The sequence below is a fragment of the Oncorhynchus keta genome, chromosome 19, assembly GCF_023373465.1.
Source record: "Oncorhynchus keta strain PuntledgeMale-10-30-2019 chromosome 19, Oket_V2, whole genome shotgun sequence".
NCBI lineage: Eukaryota > Metazoa > Chordata > Actinopteri > Salmoniformes > Salmonidae > Oncorhynchus > Oncorhynchus keta.
The window spans coordinates 68,471,373-68,495,443 of NC_068439.1; the positions used below are offsets into that span (position 1 = coordinate 68,471,373).

A 24,071-nucleotide genomic window follows, 5' to 3' on the forward strand; every position below is an offset into this window, starting at 1 on the left:
ATGTCAGTACAGTTGCCTATGGGAATGTCAACACGGTAGCCTATGGTAATGTCAGGACAGTAGCCTATGGTAATGTCAGTACAGTTGCCTATGGGAATGTCAAGACGGTAGCCTATGGTAATGTCAGTACAGTAGCCTATGGTAATGTCAGTACAGTAGCCTATGGTAATGTCAGAACGGTAGCCTATGGTAATGTCAGTACAGTAGCCTATGGAAATGTCAAGACTGTAGCCTATGGTAATGTCAGTAATGCCGGATCCGGCGCCGACAGAGATGGCCGCCTCGCTTCGCGTTCCTAGGAAACTATGCAGTTTTTTGTTTTTTTTACGTGTTATCTCTTACATTAGTACCCCAGGTCATCTTAGGTTTCATTACATACAGTCGAGAAGAACTACTGAATATAAGATCAGCGTCAACTCACCATCAGTACGACCAAGAATATGTTTTCCGCGACGCAGATCCTGTGTTCTGCCTTACAAACAGGTCAACGGAATTGATTCCATGCAGCGACCCCAAAAAACAACTTCGTAAAAGAGGGAAACGTAGCGGTCTTCTGGTCAGACTCCGGACACGGGCACATCGTGCACCACTCCCTAGCATTCTTCTTGCCAATGTCCAGTCTCTTGACAACAAGGTTGATGAAATCCGAGCAAGGGTAGCATTCCAGAGGGACATCAGAGACTGTAACGTTCTCTGCTTCACGGAAACATGGCTCACTGGAGAGACGCTATCCGGGGCGGTGCAGCCAACGGGTTTCTCCACGCATCGCGCCGACAGAAACAAACATCTTTCTGGTAAGAAGAGTGGCGGGGGCGTATGCCTCATGACTAACGAGACATGGTGTGATGAAAGAACCATACAGGAACTCAAATCCTTCTGTTCACCTGATTTAGAATTCCTCACAATCAAATATAGACCGCATTATCTACCAAGAGAATTCTCTTCGATTATAATCACAGCCGTATATACCCCCCCAAGCAGACACATCGATGGCTCTGAACAAACTTTATTTAACTCTTTGCAAACTGGAAACCATTTATCCGGAGGCTGCATTCATTGTAGCTGGGGATTTTAACAAAGCTAATCTGAAAACAAGACTCCCTAAATTTTATCAGCATATCGATTGCGCAATCAGGGGTGGTAAAACCTTGGATCATTGTTACTCTAACTTCCGCGATGCATATAAGGCCCTGCCCCGCCCCCCTTTCGGAAAAGAAGACCACGACTCAATTTTTTTTATCCCTGCCTACAGACAGAAACTTAAACAAGAGGCTCCCACGCTGAGGTCTGTCCAACGCTGGTCCGACCAAGCTGACTCCACACTCCAAGACTGCTTCCATCACGTGGACTGGGACATGTTTGGTATTGCGTCAGATAAAAATATTGACGAATACGCTGATTGGGTGTGCGAGTTCATTAGAACCTGCGTTGAAGATGTCGTTCCCATAGCAACGATAAAAACATTCCCTAACCAGAAACCGTGGATTGATGGCAGCATTCGCGTGAAACTGAAAGCGCGAACCGCTGCTTTTAATCAGGGCAAGGTGTCTGGTAACATGACCGAATACAAACAGTGCAGCTATTCCCTCCGCAAGGCTATTAAACAAGCTAAGCGTCAGTACAGAGACAAAGTAGAATCTCAATTCAACGGCTCAGACACAAGAGGCATGTGGCAGGGTCTACAGTCAATCACGGACTACAAGAAGAAACCCAGCCCAGTCACGGACCAGGATGTCTTGCTCCCAGGCAGACTAAATAACTTTTTTGCCCGCTTTGAGGACAATACAGTGCCACTGACACGGCCTGCAACGAAAGTCTCTCCTTCACTGCACATGATTCCATGTGTTATTTCATAGTTTTGATATCTTTACTATTATTCTACAATGTATAACATAGTAAAAATAAAGAAAAGCCCTTGAATGAGTTGGTGTGACCAAACCTCTGAAACTTTTGGTACTGTATGTGCAACAAAGGGCAACTAACCAAGGGGGCCTCGATGATTACCAAGGAAAGACAGGGAGAGAGGGGAAAAAAAGACACTGCAACGAAGACAATCACGGAGGCTATGATCCTATCCTCTATTCCCTGGGTTAGGGTTAGGTTTAGGGTTAGGTTTAGGTTTAGGATAAGGGTTTGGGTAAGGGTTAGGTTTAGGTTTAGGTTTAGGATAAAGGTTAGGGTTGGAGCTATGGTTAGGGTTATTAAATAGTTAGTTGAAATGTTACTGTCTGTAGAAAGTCTGTAGAGCATCTACAGATAGACTATCCAAATAAAGTGTTACCCAATTAAGTACCTTACTGTGATTGTTTTAAAATAAAATGGTAAAAACTATATCACAAATAGCTTCTTTGCAAAGAGCAATTTGTCCAGTAAGAATTTTGCTAGGACTGTCTAGGACTGTCTAGGACTGGTCTAGGACTGTCTAGGACTGTCTCGGACTGTCTAGGACTGGTCTGGGTGGGGAGGGGAAATCTGAAAACAAGCTGTTATTGGCAGAGTGGTTTGAAACGATGGAAATCAGATTTTTGACTGCCATGGGCCTTAAACCAAGAAGAGGGAGGAAACAAACACTTAATCCCAGATCCAGACCATAGGAGGGAGGAGGAAGGGAGGGAGGAGGAAGGAGGCCCCTTGCTTGACCGGTAGCCATATTTGACCTCTGGTTTACTCAGGATGCGTTGGGAATGGCAACCTATCCACTATATAGTCCACTGCTTTTGACCAGGGCTCTAGGGAATAGGGTGCCATTAAGGATGCACAGAGAGAGAGTGGCTGCCTCATGAGTGGATGCTGGTAAAACAGGGAAATGTAATGCGCCTTGAGAGGTTTAGTGTTGGTGAGTGACATCCCCCCTCCATCTCCACAGACACTTGATCTGGTCGGGACATGCAGAAGCCAGACTAACTAATCTGAAGGACTCAGGGCAAGGTGGAAGCAGAAGAGCAACAGCAGGGCTTGACACAAACAGAGAGCCCAACCAGGAGACTATCACACATTTACAGCTCATTAGACAGATGGCGGGAGGCAGGAGCATATCTGGGTGCGAGAAGAAGGGAGAAGAGAGGAGAGGGAGAAAGAAGATAGAAGAGCAAGTGAGCTAGCGATACCACCTAGTGTGACTGCTGTCGCTAATGCACGGGGGTCTTCTCTCCGTCAACACAAGGGCACTGTGCTCAGAGCTAATCTGACAGCAAGGATACAGGCTCTTTGTCTGCCTTTTGAGCAGGCTACTCTGAGAACCAACGCATGTACATGTATCTCTCTCTGAGTCAACCAGCCAGCCAGCCAGGGAGACCCAGTGAGAGCCTATAGAATGTTGTCTGTGTGTTTATAGTAGCTGGATTTAACCCTCGAGACCCAAACAATTAACCACTGGCTGCCCTGTATTTTCAATGTCTCATCTCAGGTGCAGGGTGTATCAACAAGTGGATGGCAGTAATGTTCTGCCAGTTTGTATAGAAACACAGCAGGATACCATACAGCATCCTCAAGAATAAAGACAGGGACAGCGTAAAGTCAGAGCTGAGCATCCTCGTAATAGTAAAGTGGCAGGGTCATGTCCTCCCCAGTGTCTCGTCATGTACAGTAAACTACTGAAATACCAGAGGATTAGGAAGTACAGTATCTGGTTTACTCCACACCATCAGGGGAGATTTACTCCACACCGTCAGGGGAGGTTTACTCCACACCATCAGGGGAGGTTTACTCCACACCGTCAAGGGAGATTTACTCCACACCATCAGGGGAGGTTTACTCCACACCATCAGGGGAGGTTTACTCCACACCATCAGGGGAGGTTTACTCCACACCGTCAGGGGAGGTTTACTCCACACCATCAGGGGAGGTTTACTCCACACCATCAGGGGAGGTTTACTCCACACTGTCAGGGGAGGTTTACTCCACACCATCAGGGGAGGTTTACTCCACACCATCAGGGGAGGTTTACTCCACACCATCAGGGGAGGTTTACTCCACACCATCAGGGGAGGTTTACTCCACACCGTCAGGGGAGGTTTACTCCACACCATCAGGGGAGGTTTACTCCACACCATCAGGGGAGGTTTACTCCACACCATCAGGGGAGGTTTACTCCACACCGTCAGGGGAGGTTTACTCCACACTGTCAGGGGAGGTTTACTCCACACCGTCAGGGGAGGTTTACTCCATACCGTCAGGGGAGGTTTACTCACAGAAAACGTCTCATGTGTCCCAGTGTTTACTGGTGTCTTACTGTGGAAAAAACATTTTGTTCCTTTGCCATTCATACACATTAGCTGTCAAATTTACTGTAAGTTACTTCTATTTCACTCGTTTATTTATTGTCATAATTGCGTTTAATGGCTTTAAGTACAACGCTTGGCTGTACTGCAGCGAATCATTGTCCCTGTGCTTCCTCCTCCACCTTTCTTTTCTCTACTACGAGGATAAATGACGATGGCAGCCAACCCTCCATACAGTACCTCCATCCATTAGCACTGTGCTGTGACTCATCAGCATCGAGGCTCCTCGTCATGCGCCTTTCAATACAGAGGTTAATGTCAGGTTACTCAGCAGATCTGATATTAAAACGTCTAGCTTGTAGTCTCTCCAGAGGAGATGGACTATCTCTCTTCTGGCTTGGTAGCGTGCCGTCCGGGGAAGCACTCCATTGTCATGCTATGCAATGTCCTCATCAGGATACATGACATTCAGGAATTCACTGAAGTACATTTGCATGAATTAGCCGTCTCTACTACAGAGTGGATTAGACAGAGGGAGGCCTCAGAGAGAGAGCTCAGTGAGGGAGAGAGAGACTGGAGGAAGACAGAGGGGGATGTCAGAGAGAGCGAGAGAGAGATAGCAATAGAGGGAGAAAGAAGGGGGGTAATAGTATTCCACACTGTCTGTTTATGAAAGGATATTGGGCAGACTTCCTTAAAACAGGATTCTGTGATGCACTCTTGCTATAATGTCCTGCTCTGTAATTGTACCGCCTCGTCACCAGTCCTTAGAAACACAGCAGGCCTGACACACCCGGTCCACAATCCCATATTAGCATAAAATGCCCCAGTTCTATTACCTTGATTAAATTGTCCCTTTGTGTTAACTCCTGTAATAAGTGTTGCTAATGTTCTGAAACGCTTCATACAGTATGTCAACGAACTATCCAGTAATGACCAGGAAATGTGCTTTATATCCGCCACCTTCGCTTTTTGTTCTCCCTTTCAAGTGTGGCTTTTTAGGTTGCAAGTGCAACCATCTTTCCCTCTTGCCTTTTTTTTCCTCACACCTTCTCTCTCTATCTCTGTCTTTCTCTCTCTTTCTCTCTCTCTATCTCTGTCTTTCTCTCTCTTTCTCTCTCTCTCTCTATCTCTGTCTTTCTCTCTCTTTCTCTCTCTCTCTGTCTTTCTCTCTCTTTCTCTCTCTCTCGCTCTCTCTCTTTCTTTTGCTGTCTTTCTCCGGATCCCTCACGTTTGCCTTCATTATGCGACTGTGCTGGTTGTAACAGTGGTGTAATCACATATGGTCGAGGGCATTGGTGGAAAACCTACACAATCGTCATACTTGAGTAAAAGTAAAGATACTTTCATAGAAAATGACTCAATTAAAAGGGAAAGTCACCCAGTAAAATACTACTTGTGTAAAAGTTTTAAATATACTTAAGTATCAAAAGTAAAAATCTATTCAAATTCCTTATGTTAAGAAAACCAGATGGCGCCATTTAATTTTTTAATTTTTTTTACGGATAGCTAGAGGCACACTCCAACACTCAGACATAATTTACTAACTAAGCATTTGTGTTTAGTGAGTCCACCAGATCAGAGGCAGTAGGGATGGCCAGAGATGTTCTCTTGATACGTGTGTGAATTGGACAATTTTCCTGTTCTGCTAAGCATTAAAAATGTAACGAGTACTTTTGGGTGTCAGGAAAAATGTATGGAGTAAAAAGTACATTATTTTCTTCAGGAATGTAGTGAAGTAATAGTAAAAGTTGTCAAAATATAAATAGTAAATTACAGATTTAGAAGCTGGAATTAGATCCAGGGAACGCTCAGCACTTTTCCCCCAGCAGCCCAGCAGCAGCTCTGGGAAGTATGTTTATCAGCAGCCCTGGATGGTGCTGGCCCAGCTGACCAGCCTCATTTAAGCCCAGACCACTTTCATCTTTACCTGGTTGTGTATGGGTAAAAGAAAGGGAGGGGTGGATAGTGGATAAACGAGACCAGTCGGTGGCAATTAGTAGTAACCTGGCCCTGCCTCACTTCTGTTTTGGGGCACTGCTCTCTTTCTCTTTCTGTCTCCGGCAAGGTGTGTGTATATGCAGTGTGTGTGTGTGTGTGTGTGTGCGTGACGGTGTGTGTGTGTGTGTGTGTGTGTGTGTGTGTGTGTGTGTGTGTGTGTGTGTGTGTGTGTGTGTGTGTGTGTGTGTGTGTGTGTGTGTGTGTGTGTGTGTGTGTGTGTGTGTGTGTGTGTGTGTGTGTGTGTGTGTGTTCATACATGTTTGAGTGAGTATGTGTGAGTGAGTGAGTGAGTGAGTGAGTGAGTGAGTGAGTGAGTGAGTGAGTGAGTGAGTGAGTGAGTGCGCACACTGATGTGGCCGAGTGGTTCTGCAGCGTTATAGTAGAGGTGCTGTGTTCATCAGTAGCGGAGAGTCCAGTCTAGGGAGTAGCCTAACATTAATATATTTGTTGTGTTATCAGGCAACCATAGAATTACAAAAATACTATCCTTATAGGATTACAATTCATAAATGTTGTGTATGTAAACCCCATTTAGAATAATCCCTCCGTACAAAATCGACACAACACACATCCCAGTGATTTCACTCCTGCTATGAATAATTCGTATTACCTAACATTTTCCCCTCTAGGCCTATATTTGCTTTTCCTCATAAACACTGTCCGGTTGTTTTTCCAAACGGAAAAATCCACAAAGCAAATTTTTGTGGTTTGTGAGTTAGATTTCTGAGGAGGGAAAATCCTGTTTTACTAGCAGGGTGCCTGGCACCGAGCATGGGAGTGCAGCCTCTACTGCTACGGTTCACACAGAGAGAGAGAGAGAGAGAGAGAGAGAGAGAGAGAGAGAGAGAGAGAGAGTACCATTACATCTAGAACAGTGGTCAACAATCTTGAGTCAAGGGGGGTAGCAGCGGTGAGGTTGCCTCTCATCCCTCCGCTCTTCCTCCCTACATTGAGAAAAGGGAACACAGTCCTCCAGCGGATGAGGAAACTCAAGTCGCACTACATTATTTCTGCCTCATGCACCAATTCAGGTTGTTAATCCAATGTCCAGATAAAGTGAAATATTCCTCGATATAAAAAAGAAACAAGCTGCTAATAATAACAAAGCACTTTGCTATAGTCATTCATTACAGCTGCAGTGCTGGTTGGAGCATTTTATGGCTTCTAAAAGTGTTGAACAACGTGTTGACGGCGCTGAATAACAACTTCAACATGAACTTACTCATAAAAACAGCAGCACTTTGCTCTATTTGTTGAGTCTCTCTCTAGTCAAAAGTTTTGAAATCTTACATCATCAATTTTGCTGTGTGCTTCAGGCTTATTTTGACAGTCTATGGCTTCAGGGCACAGTGCAGACACGGTGATCTGAGCTATCTGATTGGCCAGCCGTAGGCCTGTAGGTGCACCTGACTTGCTCTCTGGGCCTGCTTGGTCAGCAGAGTAATAACTTCAGACATGAAATGGTTCAAATTGGAACACTTTGCCTTCCCTGCACTAGGGCTGCTGAATCAAGTGCACCTACCGCCAACATCACAAAACAAATAAAAAAATAGGAACGCTTCATCGTTGTTTTTTTTACCTAAATGTTTGGTGATCGACTAGGAATGCCTCGCGATTGATGGGTTGATGACCACTGATCTTAAGACCTAATGACCTAGAGTAATTCATCTTGTGTTGTTACTCCAACAAATGGGTAGCAAAACAACCAGTAAACACTGGGCTCTTTCTCCCTGCTCATTAAAAACACACTTTGAGAGCCCGTTAAGTCTTGTACAGGGGACTTTACATCGCTCAGGCAAAGAAAAGGTTCCGGTGGCACACACACAACAATTGCTATCCACCATTCAAAGTGGATAGCCTCGTAATTGCATTGTGAGCACACCTTGCTTTGTGTGTGGTTTGTGATGGTATTCATTGAGCAAGCATCTCTCTCTCTCTCACTTTCTCTCTCTCTCTCTCTCTCTCTCTCTCTCTCTCTCTCTCTCTCTCTCTCTCTCTCTCTCTCTCTCTCTCTCTCTCTGTCTCTCTCTCTCTCTTCAGTAACAACAGTAGTAGAAGGTAGGTTTCCATAATTATCCTGCATTAAGTCTAAATTGAAGGAATCCCTCTCTCTTATCCGAGGTTACGCCACATGGCTGCAATAATGATAAGCCGCAGTCTTTCAAACTATTTGGCTTCACAGGCACTTAAAGAGGGGCTGCAGGGGACTGACAGAAAGTGAGGCAGCAGCAGTAGCAGCAGGAGGAGCTGCAATCCATATGGTCCTATGGTCTATATGCAGTCTGTGATGACAACAAAGGCTTCCTGTACATCAACACAACACAACACAGGGGTGGGTGGGAGCCGACGGGGAGGGTGATAGGTCACCGCAGGGCAGACAGACTGTGGTAGCCCAGTGAAATGTCACCATGTCAAAAGGGTTTTTGCAATGAAAACGGGCTGGACACCCAAGCTGCCGCCTGCCAACCAGCCAAGCACCACTGGGTTTTATTTGCTGGCTTTTTACAATGTTAGGCGCTGACCCGATAAAATATTAACTTAGTACTTTACAGTGTTTGTTTGTGGTCATTAGAGCTGTCGGGTTGTCTCACCACACTCCAAGGGCTCAGAACAATGGCAGTGCTGATGGTAATGCTGCCAATTTCCCTGTTTTTTTGCAGGTCACTGCCAGAGGATTCGCCCCATTGTTGCAGTTTGCCTACACTGCTAAGCTGTTACTCAGCAGAGACAACATCCAGGAGGTCATTCGCTGTGGCAAATTCCTGCGCGTGCACAACCTGGAGGACTCGTGCTTTCGCTTCCTGGAGGCCCAGCTCCGCAGTGAGGAGGATGGCCTGCTGCTGTGCCACAAGGTGGCGCCGGCCGAGGGCAACCACAAGACCGAGGACGAGAACATGCAGTCTGAGACAACAACAAAGGCAGCCTCCCCCCAGGCACGCCGGCGCTCTGAAGCCCTTTCCTCCTTGCGGCGCGCCCCGGACAAGGACCGGCTACCCGTGGCGGTGCCCAGTGACTTCAGCAACGTACGACTGGACTTCGACAGACACGGAGCATCCGACCTCCCCCGCTGCCCCAAATACAGGAAATACCAGTGGGCCTGCAACAAGCACAATAACGACACCTCCTCACACACCAGTACCTCAGGTTTACCAAGCACATTATTATTAAAGGAGACCAGCGGTGGCATCAGCGGCGGGGCGGTCCGGGGCCAGAGCATGTCGCCAGTGGCAGACATCAAAGTGGAGCCGCGGGCAGTGGAAGAGGCCATCTCGCTGTGCCTGTCAGGGGACGAGCAGGGCGGCCTGGACAAGGAGACAGGCATGGAGATGGACAGTGTCCCAGTTTTGTTCGCCTCCTCCGCCAAGAGGAGCAAGTCCCCCACCTGCCTCCGCGCCTTCTTCAAAAAAGGAGCAGACCTGCCGGGTCTGCCCAACGTGTCGCAGCAGCTATTTGCCAACAGACTCGCCAGCGTCTGCCCCGAAGACAAAGGAACCACTCTGGAAGATCACAAAACAAAAGACTTCAGGCCTCTCAATGCTGGGGAGCTGGGCCTGTCTGTTACATCCCTGAAGGAGGTAGACGGCTCCCCTCTGAGGCTCTCGTCGCTGAAGTCCACCTCCTGCGACGGCGTCTGCAAACAGGAAGTGGAGCTGGACCGCCGCAGTGTCATCTTTTCCTCCTCAGGGGCCTGTGACCGTCTGGGCTCCCCGGCGCATTCCTACCCCGGCGGGAGCTCTTTAGAGATGGAGCTCTCGGAGCACACGTCAATGGGCCTGTGGGCTGGTGCCAGCCAGTCCCTTCCCAGCTCCCAGACCTACTCCCCGAGCAGTGCCCCCTCCCTCGCCTCCGCTACCACCGAGCCCCCGCCGGTCCTTTGTCGCACGCTGCCAAACACCAGCTGCCCAGTGCCAATCAAGCTGTGCTCGCGCTCGCCGCCCTCTGAAACCCGCACACGGACCTCCAGCTCCTGCTCCTCCTACTCCTACGCGGAGGACGGGAGCGGCGGCTCACCCTGCAGCCTGCCCCAGTTTGAGTTCTCCTCCTCGCCGTGCTCCAACGTGGCGCTCCGCCTCGCCGCCGACCAGCAGGAACAGGGCGTGATGGGGGCGGACACCATCTTCAACCAGGTTCGCCCCAAGATCAAGTGCGAGCAATCGTACGGCACCAACTCCAGTGACGAGTCGGGATCCTTCTCCGAGGGTGACAGCGAGTCATGCCGAGTCGATCAAGGGCGAGAGGTGAGTGACTTTGACACTTCTCTTCTCTCATGACGTACACAATGCCTCGTACTCTCAGTCTCACCTTGGTGACTAATCATCATCATCTCACATCTCACATAGAGATCTTATTAAATGACAACCATACAGTGCATATACATTTTTCTAATTCATTATTTTACACAGTATAATATAACAGCACTGGTAAACCATGGCTGACCAACTCCCTGACCAAAATTGCTGACCTTTATCCCATCATAAAAAGGTTAATCTCCATTCTAGTATTCTAATTTCTAATTCTTTGGGGACCTAGCTCTCCAGGTCTGCATTAATAGTCATTAGATTAGATCATCATGTAATTGAAGCGGGAGTATTTTCACTAAAAGATTTACAGCACACCATGAACAGTGTTTTACACACTGCTGGAGATCTGTGTAATGAGACTGAATAAGAGAGATAGTCAGAATCAAGCGAACAATCTAGAGCAATCTGAGCGCACACACACCCACATACACACTCCCGAGGAGGTGGTGGTTGTGTCGAGGGCTGTGATTGGTTGATCCTGTGGACGGGGAAGCGCTAGTGTAGTAGGGTTATATGACTGAGATGTAGATGGTCCATTGCGGAGGGGTCAGAACTCCCAGGGTCAGATCTGAAGGCTTTCTCCTGGGGCTTTATCTCTGTCTCCCTAGCTGTCAGGGCAGCGCAGGCCAACTAGTTCATATTATCCATCCACAAACCTGACATCTCTAATTCATTCCACACAGTCTGCGTATGCTAATTCTCAAGACACCGAGCTGTGCCATGACATTTTTACTGCATTACCAATTAGATGTACAGGTAACTGCCAAAATAATGGAAACACTTGAGTGAATGAGGGATACAACGTATATTGACAGCAAATGCTTCCACACAGGTGTGGTTCCTGAGTAATTAAGCAATTAACATCCCATCATGCTTAGGGTCATGAATAAAAATGATGGGCAGGCTATTATTTTGTCTACCATGGCTATGCCCCCTTATGATAACAATGCCCCCATCCATAGGGCATGAGTGGCCACCGAATGGTTTGAGCATGTAAACCATATGACATGGGCATCTCAGTCACTAGATCTCAACCCAATTGAACACTTATGGGAGATTCTGGACAGGCACATGAGACAGCGTTTCCACCACCTAGGAATAGGCAGTATCCACATTTTCATACCATCATAATGTTTCTGTACCTTACCGGAGTGCACGGTATTACCGGAGTGCACACAAGGGGCGCTATTTCAACAACAAAGAAACATTTAGGCAACAGGGATCTTGATCCAGGAGGGGATTGAATGCCTCTGCTGTAACCAAGAAGCTTGATATCTTGATATCTATCCACTTAGATTTTTTTTTTTACAGTATTGAAAATTATACTGTCATTATTAAGATTTTTTTAAACATTTATTTTTTATTTATCCTTTGTTTAACTAGGCAAGTCAGTTAAGAACAAATTCTTATTTGCAATGATGGCAACTCCGGCCAACCCCGGACGACGCTGGGCCAATTGTGTGCCGCCCTATGGGACTCCCAATCACGGACGGTTGTGATACAGGCTGGAAATACCCGGCATACGGTAGAGAGCCTGGTGTAATTTTATCACCCAAAATGGTGTTGCATCCCTCCAATGGAGTTCCAGACACTTATAGAATCTATGCCAAGGATCATTGAAGCTGTTCTGTCTCGTGTTGGCCCAACGCCCTATTAAGACACTTTATGTTGGTGTTTCCTTTATTTTGGCACTTACCTGTACACCTAGGTGAAGGTAGCCGTTGTTGTTTATACAAAAATATTGCTTATAGTGTTTGTGACATTTCTAGTGTAGCAACAATTAGATATACACCTACACTAGTTGAAAGTGAAGGTAGGCTATATTATGTTATACACAGACAGAGCATAATAGTATAAGTTTGAGCAAAAGTCTATGTTTGTGATAGTGATAGGACAATAGCAGTGTAATGAAAGAGAATGTAGCTGTTTAAGTCCTTTGGTGGAGGAAGGTCTGCTCTGTGTTGTGTCATAATAGGACTGTAGCCTGGAGCACTGACCGTGCTGCTGACAAGGAAGGATGGCCAATCCCCTAATCATCCCCTAATCCACCTGGCCAGACGACTGACATCCTCTAGACTGACTTGCAGAACAGACTGACTGTTGTTGTTTACTTTGAGATCAATGAGGATAGATAGAATATAGACTAGTGAAGTGTATAATTATATTCAGGATGAAAACTGTTTTGTTCCATCAAAAAGAAAATGTAATATCCACTACCGGTCAAAAGTTTTAGAACACCTACTCACACAACACAACTGATTGGCTCAAACACATTAAGAAGGAAATACATTCCACTAATTCACTTTTAAGTAGGCACACCTATTCATTGAAATGCATTCCAGGTGACTACCTCATGAAGCTGGTTGAGAGAATGCCAAGAGTGTGCAAAGCTGTCATCAAGGCAAAGGATGGCTATTTGAAGAGTCTAAAAATATTAAATATATTTTGATTTGTTTAACACTTTTTTGGTTACTACATGATTCCATATGTGTTATTTCATAGTGTTGATGTCTTCACTATTATTCTACAATGTAGAAAATAGTACAAATAAAGAAAAACCCTTGAATAATTAGGTGTTCTAAAATGTTTGACCGGTAGTGTATATATATTTTTTATTCATACAGAATACCTCTGATGCCTCTTCAATTTCAGCATGAAATTATTGCATCTGTAGCATTTCGTTTTGTTGTAGGCAGACTTATTTTATCTTTACCTGAAGGAATAAAACTGTCCGCTTCTGAGTCTGACACCGTGAGAGAGAGAGAGAGAGAGAGAGAGAGAGAGAAAATGGTGTGTTGCCATGGTGATCAGATTCACAGAGCCTAGTCCCCGTTTCACTGGGGTTGGAGCAATTTGGCAGGATTGAGCCTCCGACTGTGGAGGAATCCAGTCTTCTTCTGTGGACAAACAGAGAGCGGCAAGATAAACGGCCCTAGCAGTCATGTGTAATTATTACCGTAGAGGCATGGCACCCACACCCAGTGATTTATGAGCCGTTTGAAGGACTGCTTAATGCCCCGGCTGTAAATTATAGACAATAGATTTACAGCAATACAGCTGTCGAGGAAGGACAAAGCAGCCCCAAAAATTACTCTTCAGACATGTCCAGTTCCCTTTGTCATCTTGTGTGAGTCAATGTATGGATATACACTACACTCCATTGTTGATTAGTGGCTCACAATATCCACTGTCAGATCTCTATTGACCCACATGGACTTATATCTGCAAGCATTCCCCTTTACTGTCGCCTGCTGCTGATAATATGTATTATGAATGAGACTAGCTGGCTGTGCTGGGTCACAGATGCTGCTGTGTGTGTGAGAACCTCTCTCTCTCAGTACTGTTTGGTTTAGGACATGGCCTTATGGATGGAGGCATAGAAGAGCACTTACATAATGAGCCTCAGTGTAGAGCCAAATGCCACCCTGCTCTGCTCCAGCCTTATCTGGTAACAAAAGTGCTACCTCATGCTTCCTGGGGCGCTGTTTTCCTCTTTCCCCCCAGTGAGTTGGCTGTACAAACAAACAGCTAGCTTCCAGGGAGACAGAAGGCTCTGGCTCTCCCTCTGTGTGTTGAAAGAGCAAATGGCAGCCAGGCCGGGTCCCACTCAGGGAGAGATAGCCGAGCAAGCGCCCGGCGCTACTGCTGTTAAAAATAGCTGCAGCCCCAGCACTGGAAACAATGAATTCTGACAAGGAAGGAAGTTGTTAAACTGGAGGCTAATCTGACCGAGAGAGGCGATAGTCATTCAAGGTAGTCTGAGTCACTCAAGGTCTCCTGGCCGCTCCCACCCCGCTACTGAGGTTATGGGGTGACAAATAGCAGACACCACACTACTCTGGGGTAACTTTTTAATGGCTACAATTTCACACGTGTGTTCAACTGTTTCCCATCTGGCACATATGACACATATTGCGTCAGTCAATAGGGTCAGGAGAGGATAGGCCCATATGTAAACTGAACCAGGGCCTGTAACCATAGAGTCTCAAAGTAGACAATGTTTTGCCCTACACACCCAACAAAGGAGAATTTAAGAGCTGAGACATCGCAAAACACAGAGGATCTCGGTGGAAGATCTCTGAGCTGTTTCCACAAAACATCAGTCTCTCTCTCTCCCTTGTGTAGGCGTTGAGCTCAATGACACATCGTCTAGTCACAGTACACTGCAAACATTGATCTGAGAGTGAGGTGGGAGTGATAGGGAAGTCGTGTTGATATATTGGCAGCACAATGTTTCCTATCTCACCACCAAACATTAACCCAGTGACTCACACAGGAAGTACTGTACACAGACCTAAATATCACTCCTGTTTTTTCGACAGTCAAAAAGTACCTTTCTCCACTCTTGAAATGATGCATCTGTGGTCAAAATATTATTTGGCATACAGTGTAAACCACAATATACTGATTTGGTGCAGCCTTTTGCCTTATGCCAACTGTATTTGAAAAAGTCATTAGTATGTTATGGATGGCTCGTTGTGAGAGGAAACGGTGACACTTTTGAATCAAATCACATTTATTTATATAGCCCTTCTTACATCAACTGAAATCTCAAAGTGCTGTACAGAAACCCAGCCTAAAACCCCAAACAACAAGCAATGCAGGTGTAGAAGCACGGTGGCTAGGAAATCCTCCCTAGTAAGGCCAAAACCTAGGAAGAAACCTAGAGAGGAATCAGGCTATGAGGGATGGCCAGTCCTCTTCTGGCTGTGCCGGGTGTTCAAATGTTCATGGTCAAAAAATAATAATCACAGTAGTTGTCGAGGGTGCAGAAAGTCAGCACCTCAGGAGTAAATGTCAGTTGGCTTTTCATAGCCGATCATTAAGAGTATCTCTACCGCTCCTGCTGTCTCTAGAGAGTTGAAAACAGCCGGTCTGGGGCAGGTAGCACATCCGGTGAACAGATCAGGGTTCCATAGCCGCAGGCAGAACAGTTGAAACTGGAGCAGCAGCATGGCCAGGTGAACAGGGGATAGCAAGGAGTCATCATGCCAGGTAGTCCTGAGGCATGGTCCTAGGGCTCAGGTCCTCCGAGAGAGAGAAAGAGAGGATTAGAGAGAGCATACTTAAATTCACACAGGACACCGGATAAGACAGGAGAAGTACTCCAAATATAACAGACTGACCCTATCCCCCCGACACATAAACTACTGCAGCATAAATACTGGAGGCTGAGACAGCAGGGGTCAGGAGACCATCCGATGGCCCCATCCGATGATACCCCCGGACAGGGCCAAACAGACAGAATATAACCCCACCCACTTTGCCGAAGCACAGCCCCCACACCACTAGAGGGATATATTCAACCACCAACTTACCATCCTGAGACAAGGCCGAGTATAGCCAACAAAGATCTCTGCCACGGCACAACCCAAGGGGGGGCGCCAACCCAGATAGGAAGATCACGTCAGTGACTCAACCCAGTCAACTGATGCACGCCTCCTAGGGACGGCTTGGAAGAGCACCAGTAAGCCAGTGACTCAGCCCCTGTAATAGGGTTAAAGGCAGAGAATCCCATTGGAGAGAGGGGAACCAGCCAGGCAGAGACAGCAAGGGCGGTTCGTTGCTCCAGATCCTTTCCGTTCACCTTCACACTCCTTGGCCAGACTACACTCAATCATATGACCCACTGAAGAGATGAGTCTTCAGTGAAGACGTAAAGGTTGAGACCGAGTCTGTGTCTCTCACATGGGTAGGCAGACCATTCCATAAAAATTGAGCTCTATAGGAGAAAGCCCTGACTCCAGCTGTTTGCTGAGAAATTCTAGGGACAATTAGGAGGCCTGCGTCTTGTGACCATAGCGTACGTGTAGGTATGTACGGCAGGACCAAATCGGAAAGATAGGTAGGAGCAAGCCTATGTAATGCTTTGTAGGTTAGCAGTAAAACCTTGAAATCAGCCCTTGCCTTAACAGGAAGCCAGTGTAGGGAGGCTAGCACTGGAGTAGTATGATCAACTTTTTTGGTTCTAGTCAGGATTTTAGCAGCCGTATTTAGCACTAACTGAAGTTTAATTAGTCCTTTATCCGGGTAGCCGGAAAGTAGGGCATTGCAGTAATCTAACCTAGAAGTAACAAAAGCATGGATATTTGGACAGAAAGTTTCTGATTTTTGCAATGTTACATAGATGGAAAAAGCTGTCCTTGAAACAGTCTTGATATGTTCGTCAAAAGACAGATCAGGGTCCAGAGTAACGCCGAGGTCCTTCACAGTTTTATTTGAGACGACTGTACAACCATCAAGATTAATGGTCAGATTCAACAGAAGATCTCTTTGTTTCTTGGGACCTAGAACAAGCCTCTCTGTTTTGTCCGAGTTTAAAAGTAGAACGTTTGCAGCCATCCACTTCCTTATGTCTGAAACACAGGCTTCTAGCGAGGGCAATTTTGTGGATTCACCATGTTTCATTGAAATGTACAGCTCTGTGTCATCCACATAGCAGTGAAAGTTAACATTATGTTTTTGAATGACATCCCCAAGAGGTAAAATATATAGTGAAAACAATAGTGGTCCTAAAACGTAACCTTAGTTGATATGTCAGAGGACAAACCATTCACAGAGACAAACTGATATCTTTCCGACAGATAAGATCTAAACCAGGCCAGAACTTGTCCGTGTAGACCAATTTGGGTTTCCAATCTCGAGGACAGATGCAGATCCTCGGTCTGATGCCATTAAAAGGTAATTTACCACCTTCACAAGTGCAGTCTCAGTGCTATGATGGGGTCCAAAACCCTGTTTATTATGTTCAACATAGGAGTGCCAAGCACAGGAAGCAGCTCTTTAAGTAGTTTAGTTGTAATAGGGTCCAGTATGCAGCTTGAAGGTTTAGAGGCCATGCTTATTTTCATCATTGTGTCAAGAGATATAGTACTAAAACACTTGAGTGTCTCTCTGCCAGCAGAGTTGTGCAGACTCAGGACAACTGAGCTTTGGAGGAATACGCAGATTTAAATAGGAGTCTGTAATTTGCTTTCTAATGATCATGATCTTTTCCTCCAAGAAGTTCATTAATTTATATTTGTTGAAGTGAAAGCCATCCTCTCTTGGAGAATACTGCTTTTTAGTTAGCTTTGTGACAGTATCAAAAATACATTTTGGATTGTTCTTATTTCCTCAATTAAATTGGAAAAATAGGATGATCGAGCAGCAGTGAGGGCTCTTCGATTCTGCACGGTACTGTCTTTCCAAGCTAGTCGGAAGACTTCCAGTTTGGTGTGGCGCCATTTCCGTTCCAATTTTCTGGAAGCTTGCTTCAGAGCTCTGATATTTTCTGTATACCAGGGAGCTAGTTTCTTTTAGGGGTGCAACTGCATGTAGGGTATTCCGCAAGGTTAAATTGAGTTCCTCAGTTAGGTGGTTAACTGATTTTTGTCCTCTGGTGTCATTGGGTAGACAGAGGGAGTCTGGAAGAGCATAAACAAATCTTTGTGTTGTCTGAGAATGTATACCACTACTTTTGATGCTCCTTGGTTGGGGTCTTATCAGATTATTTGTTGCGATTGCAAACGTAATAAAATGATGGTCCGATAGTTCAGGATTATGGGGAAAAACATTAAGATCCACAACATTTATTCCATGGGACAAAACTAGGTCCAGAGTATGACAGTGAGTAGGTCCGGAGACATGTTGGACAAAACCCACTGGGTTGATGATGGCTCCGAAAGCCTTTTGGAGTGGGTCTGTGGACTTTGAAATTTGAATATCTGCTATGACTACAAGGTCCGATAGGAACTCAGTTAGGAACGCTGTATATGGCCCAGGAGGCCTGTAAACAGTAGCTATAAAAAGTGATTGGGTAGGGTGCATAGATTTCATGTCTTTTGAGCTTCTAGTCGAAAACATCAGGTTTTTTGTAAATTGAAATTTGCTATTGTAAATGTTAGCAACACCTCCGCCTTTGTGGGCTACACTGGGGATTTGACTCAACTCCAGCCACTTTAATAATGGGAATTGATGGGAAATTATGTAAATGTATCACTAGCCACTTTAAACAATGCTACCTTATATAATGTTACTTACCCTAGATTATTCATCTCATATGCATACGTATATACTGTACTCTATATCATCGACTGCATCCTTATGTAATACATGTATCACTAGCCACTTTAACTATACCACTTTGATTACATACTCATCTCATATGTATATACTGTACTCGATACCATCTACTGTATCTTGCCTATGCTGCTCTGTACCATCACTCATTCATATATCCTTATGTACATATTCTTTATCCCCTTACACTGTGTATAAGACAGTAGTTTTGGAATTGTTAGTTAGATTACTTGTTGGTTATTACTGCGTTGTCGGAACTAGAAGCACAAGCATTTCGCTACACTCGCATTAACATCTGCTAACCATGTGTATGTGACAAATAAAATTTGATTTGATTTGGATATGGTCACTAGTGTAACCAGGAGGTGAGGCCTCATTTAACACAGTAAATTCATCAGGCTTAAGCCATGTTTCAGTCAGGCCAATCACATAAAGATTTTGATCAGTGATTAGTTTATAGACTATAACTGCCTTTGAAGTGAGGGATCTAACATTAAGTAGCCTGATATTGAGATGTGAGGTATCACGATCTCTTTCAATAATGGCAGGAATGGAGGAGGTCTTTATTCTAGTGAGATTGCTAAGGCGAGCAATGCCATGTTTAGTTTTGCCCAACCTAGGTCGAGGCACAGACAGTCTCAATGGGGTTAGCTGAGCTGACTACACTGACTGTGCTAGTGGCAGACTCCACTAAGCTGGCAGGCTAGCTAATAGCCTGCTGCCTGGCCTGCACCCTATTTCATTGTGGAGCTAGAGGAGTTAGAGCCCTGTCTATGTTGGTAGATAAGAGCACCCCTCCAGCTAGGATGGAGTCCGTCACTCCTCAACAGGCCAAGCTTGGTCCTGTTTTTGGGTGAGTCCAAGAAAGAGGGCCAATTATCTACACATTCTCACTTTTGGGAGGGGCAGAAATCAGTTTTCAACCAGCAATTGAGTTGAGACTTTGCTGTAAGCTCATCACTCCCCCTAACTGCGAGGAGGCCAGAGACAATTACTCAATGCCGACACATATTTCTAGCTGATTTACAGGCTGAAGCTATGTTGCGCTTGGTGACCTCTGACTGTTTCATCCTAACATCGTTGGTGCAGTGACTAAGCAAGCTGAAATTAATGATACCAGCTGAGATTCATATATAACAAAAGTATTGTAGGTTTTGTTGTTTGTCTTGTGTGCAGCAAGAGTATTGTGTCAGGCTGTTGTTATGATGCCCAATGGGGGGAAGGTCGGTTGCTGTGGCTGGCAGCTGAAATCCAACAGACTCAACATGTCAGCATTAAGGCCACCTGGGACACTGCCACGTTGCCATCTCCTGGGACCTGACATTCTGCAGTAGCAGTACACACATCCCATCTCTTCACCACAGAGCCTCTCTAACTCATCTGCCATAGGGGGTTCCGGTAATAACTCCTGTTTACGGGAGAACAAGATACTATAAGATACTAAACGGGGCTTTGTAAGGGCATTACCTTCTCCCAGATTTCCATAGGACGTATGATGCTCTCTAATCACATTATAAACCACATGTGATTAATTGCAGGGTTAATCGCTGTGGATCTGGGAGAGTTTTTGTGCGTAAAATTACAAAAAATGTATGCACTTACTACTGGATAAGAGCGTCTGCCGTTTTTCCTCTCCTTCCTCCCTCGCTCCCTCCTGGTGGCGTCATTTCACTAAACTAGGGAATGGAGAAGTAGGGTGTATCAACAAGGCTGCTCCAAGAATATTGATATTGCAACATAGTAGCCAACGAGGAGGCGGCTCGTGTAATTTTTTCCCCTGGGCTAGTCTGCAACATTACTAAAGTGTAAATGTAAAATGTTTATAGAGTCAACATAGAAAGACTTTAGTGTTCACTTTTATATTGATCGTACTTACCAGATAAAGGTCTCTTTTTGATGCAGAGATAGAGCCGCAGTCAAAATAGCAGCACTCTAGAAATCAGGCAGGAGTAACTAATAGTAGACGGTTAGACCTTAAGAATGAATCAGAGTGGGATGGCCATTTTAGTAAATTGCTTCGACTTTCAAAGGAAATTGCTTGGAAAATCGGGATTATTTATTTCCCCAGGGCTTGTGTCAATAGATGAGAAGGGACACCGTAGTAGGTGGCGCTGCATGCCTCTCTCCTGCACAGGACGATGTAGTGTTAAACTCCCTCCCAGGGTTCATCGTGGGTCACCAACCCTGCATGTGAACACTGGCAGTCAGGCTGCACAGAACCCACTGTCATTGTCGGGCCGCCCATGCATCTGAATCCCAGGGCTCGGCCCAGGTCTGGACCTGCAGCCAGCCAGCTGCCGAGTAACAGATGAGCCCTACTTTTCACCCAGGACCCATTTGGAGCATAATGATCCAGAGACAGTGAGACGGTAGGAGGGAAAAGAGGAGAAGGAAGAATAACGAGGGGGGCAAGTGAGAATTCAGAACATGTTGGGTCTGAATTTATGACTGCTGTCGGAGCTGCAGTCTGTCATCCCAGCCTTGTTACTGGACTGGTCCCCCTGGCGGAGCCACTAAATATATCCTAGACAACCCTCCTGCGCTGCACTGTGCGCCACTGCCAGGAAGAAGAAAGGAAATAACCTCAAGTTTGCTCGCTGTAGAAAGGTGGTTGGCTGTATGTCCCCGCCTCCCTTCCCCGCCACGTCCCTCCCTCCCTTCCTTCCTCTTCTACCCTGTCTCATTTAAAGAGCCCCCATCATTATACCAGTGTGGTCACTCCGTAGAACTCTATAACTATCGCCATCATTACATGGCACTCAGAGGGGTCATAATCACAGACAGTTATCTTCTCTTCGTTTAGATCACACAGAGCAGGCAAGATGTGTTCCATCGCCCTCCCTCTGTAACCACTGCCATGTCCTGGCTAGTAGTGGGAGGGAGCCTGCAGGGCCCAGTGTGGCATTGATTGGCTTGGTCCATTATTTATTTATTCATGTGTTTACATGCACATGAGAAATGGTCTCAACGACTCTCAAAGGACTGAGTGCTTCTAATGAGGAAATTCAAGCTTCTCGCTCTCTCTCTCTGGGATAAATTGACATCTAGATTTGCTTTTCAGTGGAGAGTGATTTCAATGAATAGACACCTTGCTTTGTCCTCTGAAGTGAGGCACTTACCCCAGGTGATGGGACCATCTGGTACAGAAAGAGCAGTGAGCCGTTTTTCCTCTCCTTCCTCCCTCGCTCCCTCCCGGTGGCATCATTTCACTAAACTAAGGAATGGAGAAGTGGAGTGTATCGACGAGGCGGTTCTGAGAATATTGAACCATTTGTATCAACAAGGCTGCTCCAAGAATATTGATATTGCAACATAGTAGCCAACAAGGGGGCGGCTCGTGTAAAAAAAAAAAAAAATCCCTGGGCTTGCTTGTCTCTGTCTGATGTTATTGTGTTGCTTACATAGAAGTTGCACGTCTCGGTGCTCATTATATATATATTTTTAAACTTCCCTAAATCCACACTACAGCTAAATAACTTAGCAATATTTAATGATGTTTTGCCAGCAAGATTGATCTGTTAGAATATCTCATTTTTATTGAGGAAGATGGACAAGCAAGACTGAGTGAGAGGTTGACATGCACTATACCAGAGGAATATAGGTTACAGGTAGGATTGGGGATGTAGGCAGAGGATGATGATGAAGTAAGCCTACAGCAAGAGGTTAAAAAGTTAGCCCAACTAGGTCATCCTTAATGATTTGCATTATCTCAATTATCATTTTGTCACTGCATGAGAATGCACACTTGTTATAGCCTACAATTTGTATTGCCTAGAAGCCAAAATCAGGACATGGGGAAATGCTCTAACACCAAATCACACTAGCCTACTGAGCGAATTAATTAAAATATAACTTAGGCCTACAACAATCACAACATATATTTTAATAGCAAAAAACTATATTTTTGTTTCTAAAAAGCACCAAAAAGGAGGGCTTCCCCACCTCCCAATTCAATTAACCCCTGGCTATCAGATTACAACAAGGCCGAGTTCAAATGCCGACATCAAATTCAAAGCAAGCAGCTTTGCAGCTGACCGGCAAAACAAGCTGACTGGCAAAACAAACTGACACTGTCTCTGCACTCTGATTTCTAAAAGAGAGAGAAAAGGCCTCTGCATGGCAGCTGCTCTCCTCCAATACGCTTCACAGCCATTGTATTTTAATCGGGATTGGAATGATTTTAGTCAACTTTTTTTTTGTTTACTTAAAAATGTTGCTCTTGAGCTAGAGTATGGCCACTACCATACCCAACTGACGCCCCTTTTCCCTCCCGTTTGACTTTATTCCAGAGAGGCCGCCAAGAGGAGAGAGAGCAGAGCGGAGGAGAATGGCAGCTCCTCTCATCTTGCCAAGCTCTCTGGCTGTTTTACTCTGGATCTTTGTTATTCCTCCTCTCCTATCTTCCTCTCTGCCATATCTCTTCTCCCCCAAGCTACTATGCTACAGTTCTCTGGTGCTGAGAGATCTCCCTGGGGTGGATCTGTAGAATCTTAATTTGATCACTCCTTTTTTGCTGAGAATTTTCCTGCATGTCCATTAATTATAAACCACATAAAAATGTGCATTTCCTGTTGCTGCAGGATTATGTTCTTGCTGTAGCAAACTGGCTCAAATTAAGATCCTATATCTGTATCAAAAGGTTTGCCACTACCTGAGAGAGCAGAAAAATATGGCTATTGATGCTCTGTGGGAGAATGATCACATCCTCCAGGATATTGTCAGCGAATCAATGTAACTAATATGGGGGGAAATTGTATTGTTATTTTGCAATTATAAGGATTTTATTGCAAATTATTTATTTCTCCAGATTAGTGTTGCACTCAGGGCTGGGTTAGCTCAGTTGAGGTCTCAACCTTCTATTGATAGTTTGAATGTTAGAATTCACAAAGTGCAATTTCGAAATTTTGTTGTGCATCAGCATTTTTACTCTTGATATATCAGTCACTGACAGTCACTCAATTAGCCATGTCAGCTAACAATTTTTAGATTGGTAAATCAGTTTAGCCAGCTATCTAAACTTGTAGTAAGGCCGAATACCAGCCAGGCACGCAGGAGACGTGCCCAGGGGACCTGACCTCCAGGGGGCCCCCCCCCCCCCATTGATTTTGTTAGTCACTTTTACTCAGATATCATTAACATGGCTTAATTCATGGCAAAATGTGTAGAATTTCAGGAAATGTACTTTCTCTTGCCGTCAAGAGGGGGACAAATTCTCACTTATTGCAGAAGAAAAAGCTGTACCCTGCCTTAACGGCCCCCTACGGGCTTGGGCCTGTAAGCCCTTTCATTAATCAGGCCCTCGTTGCACTCTTTGTGACTGGAGGTGTCAAAGAAAGCATGGCTTTGCATGTTTCTTTTGATCTGCAGTCCCTGTGGATTATTGCAGGTAGATAGTATAGATGTTACATATCATGCCCTCTAGATATCACCTGACACCAATATGGATGGGGTTGACAAGTCCCTGCTTGTCCCTCCTTGATCTGTCACG

At 45.4% G+C, this 24,071-nt stretch overlaps 1 protein-coding gene across 4 annotated transcripts in view; it reads left to right on the forward strand.

Moving 5' to 3' along the window:
• The window catches only part of LOC118398758 (transcription regulator protein BACH2), a 111,889-nt gene that overhangs the window by 78,685 nt on the left and 9,133 nt on the right, over positions 1 to 24,071 (forward strand). For all 4 annotated transcript variants that reach the window (XM_052471124.1, XM_035794426.2, XM_052471126.1 and 1 more), the window contains one exon: positions 8,882 to 10,459. In XM_052471124.1, the coding sequence (XP_052327084.1) occupies positions 8,882 to 10,459 (1,578 nt within the window). The remainder of the gene's footprint in view (positions 1 to 8,881; positions 10,460 to 24,071) is intronic.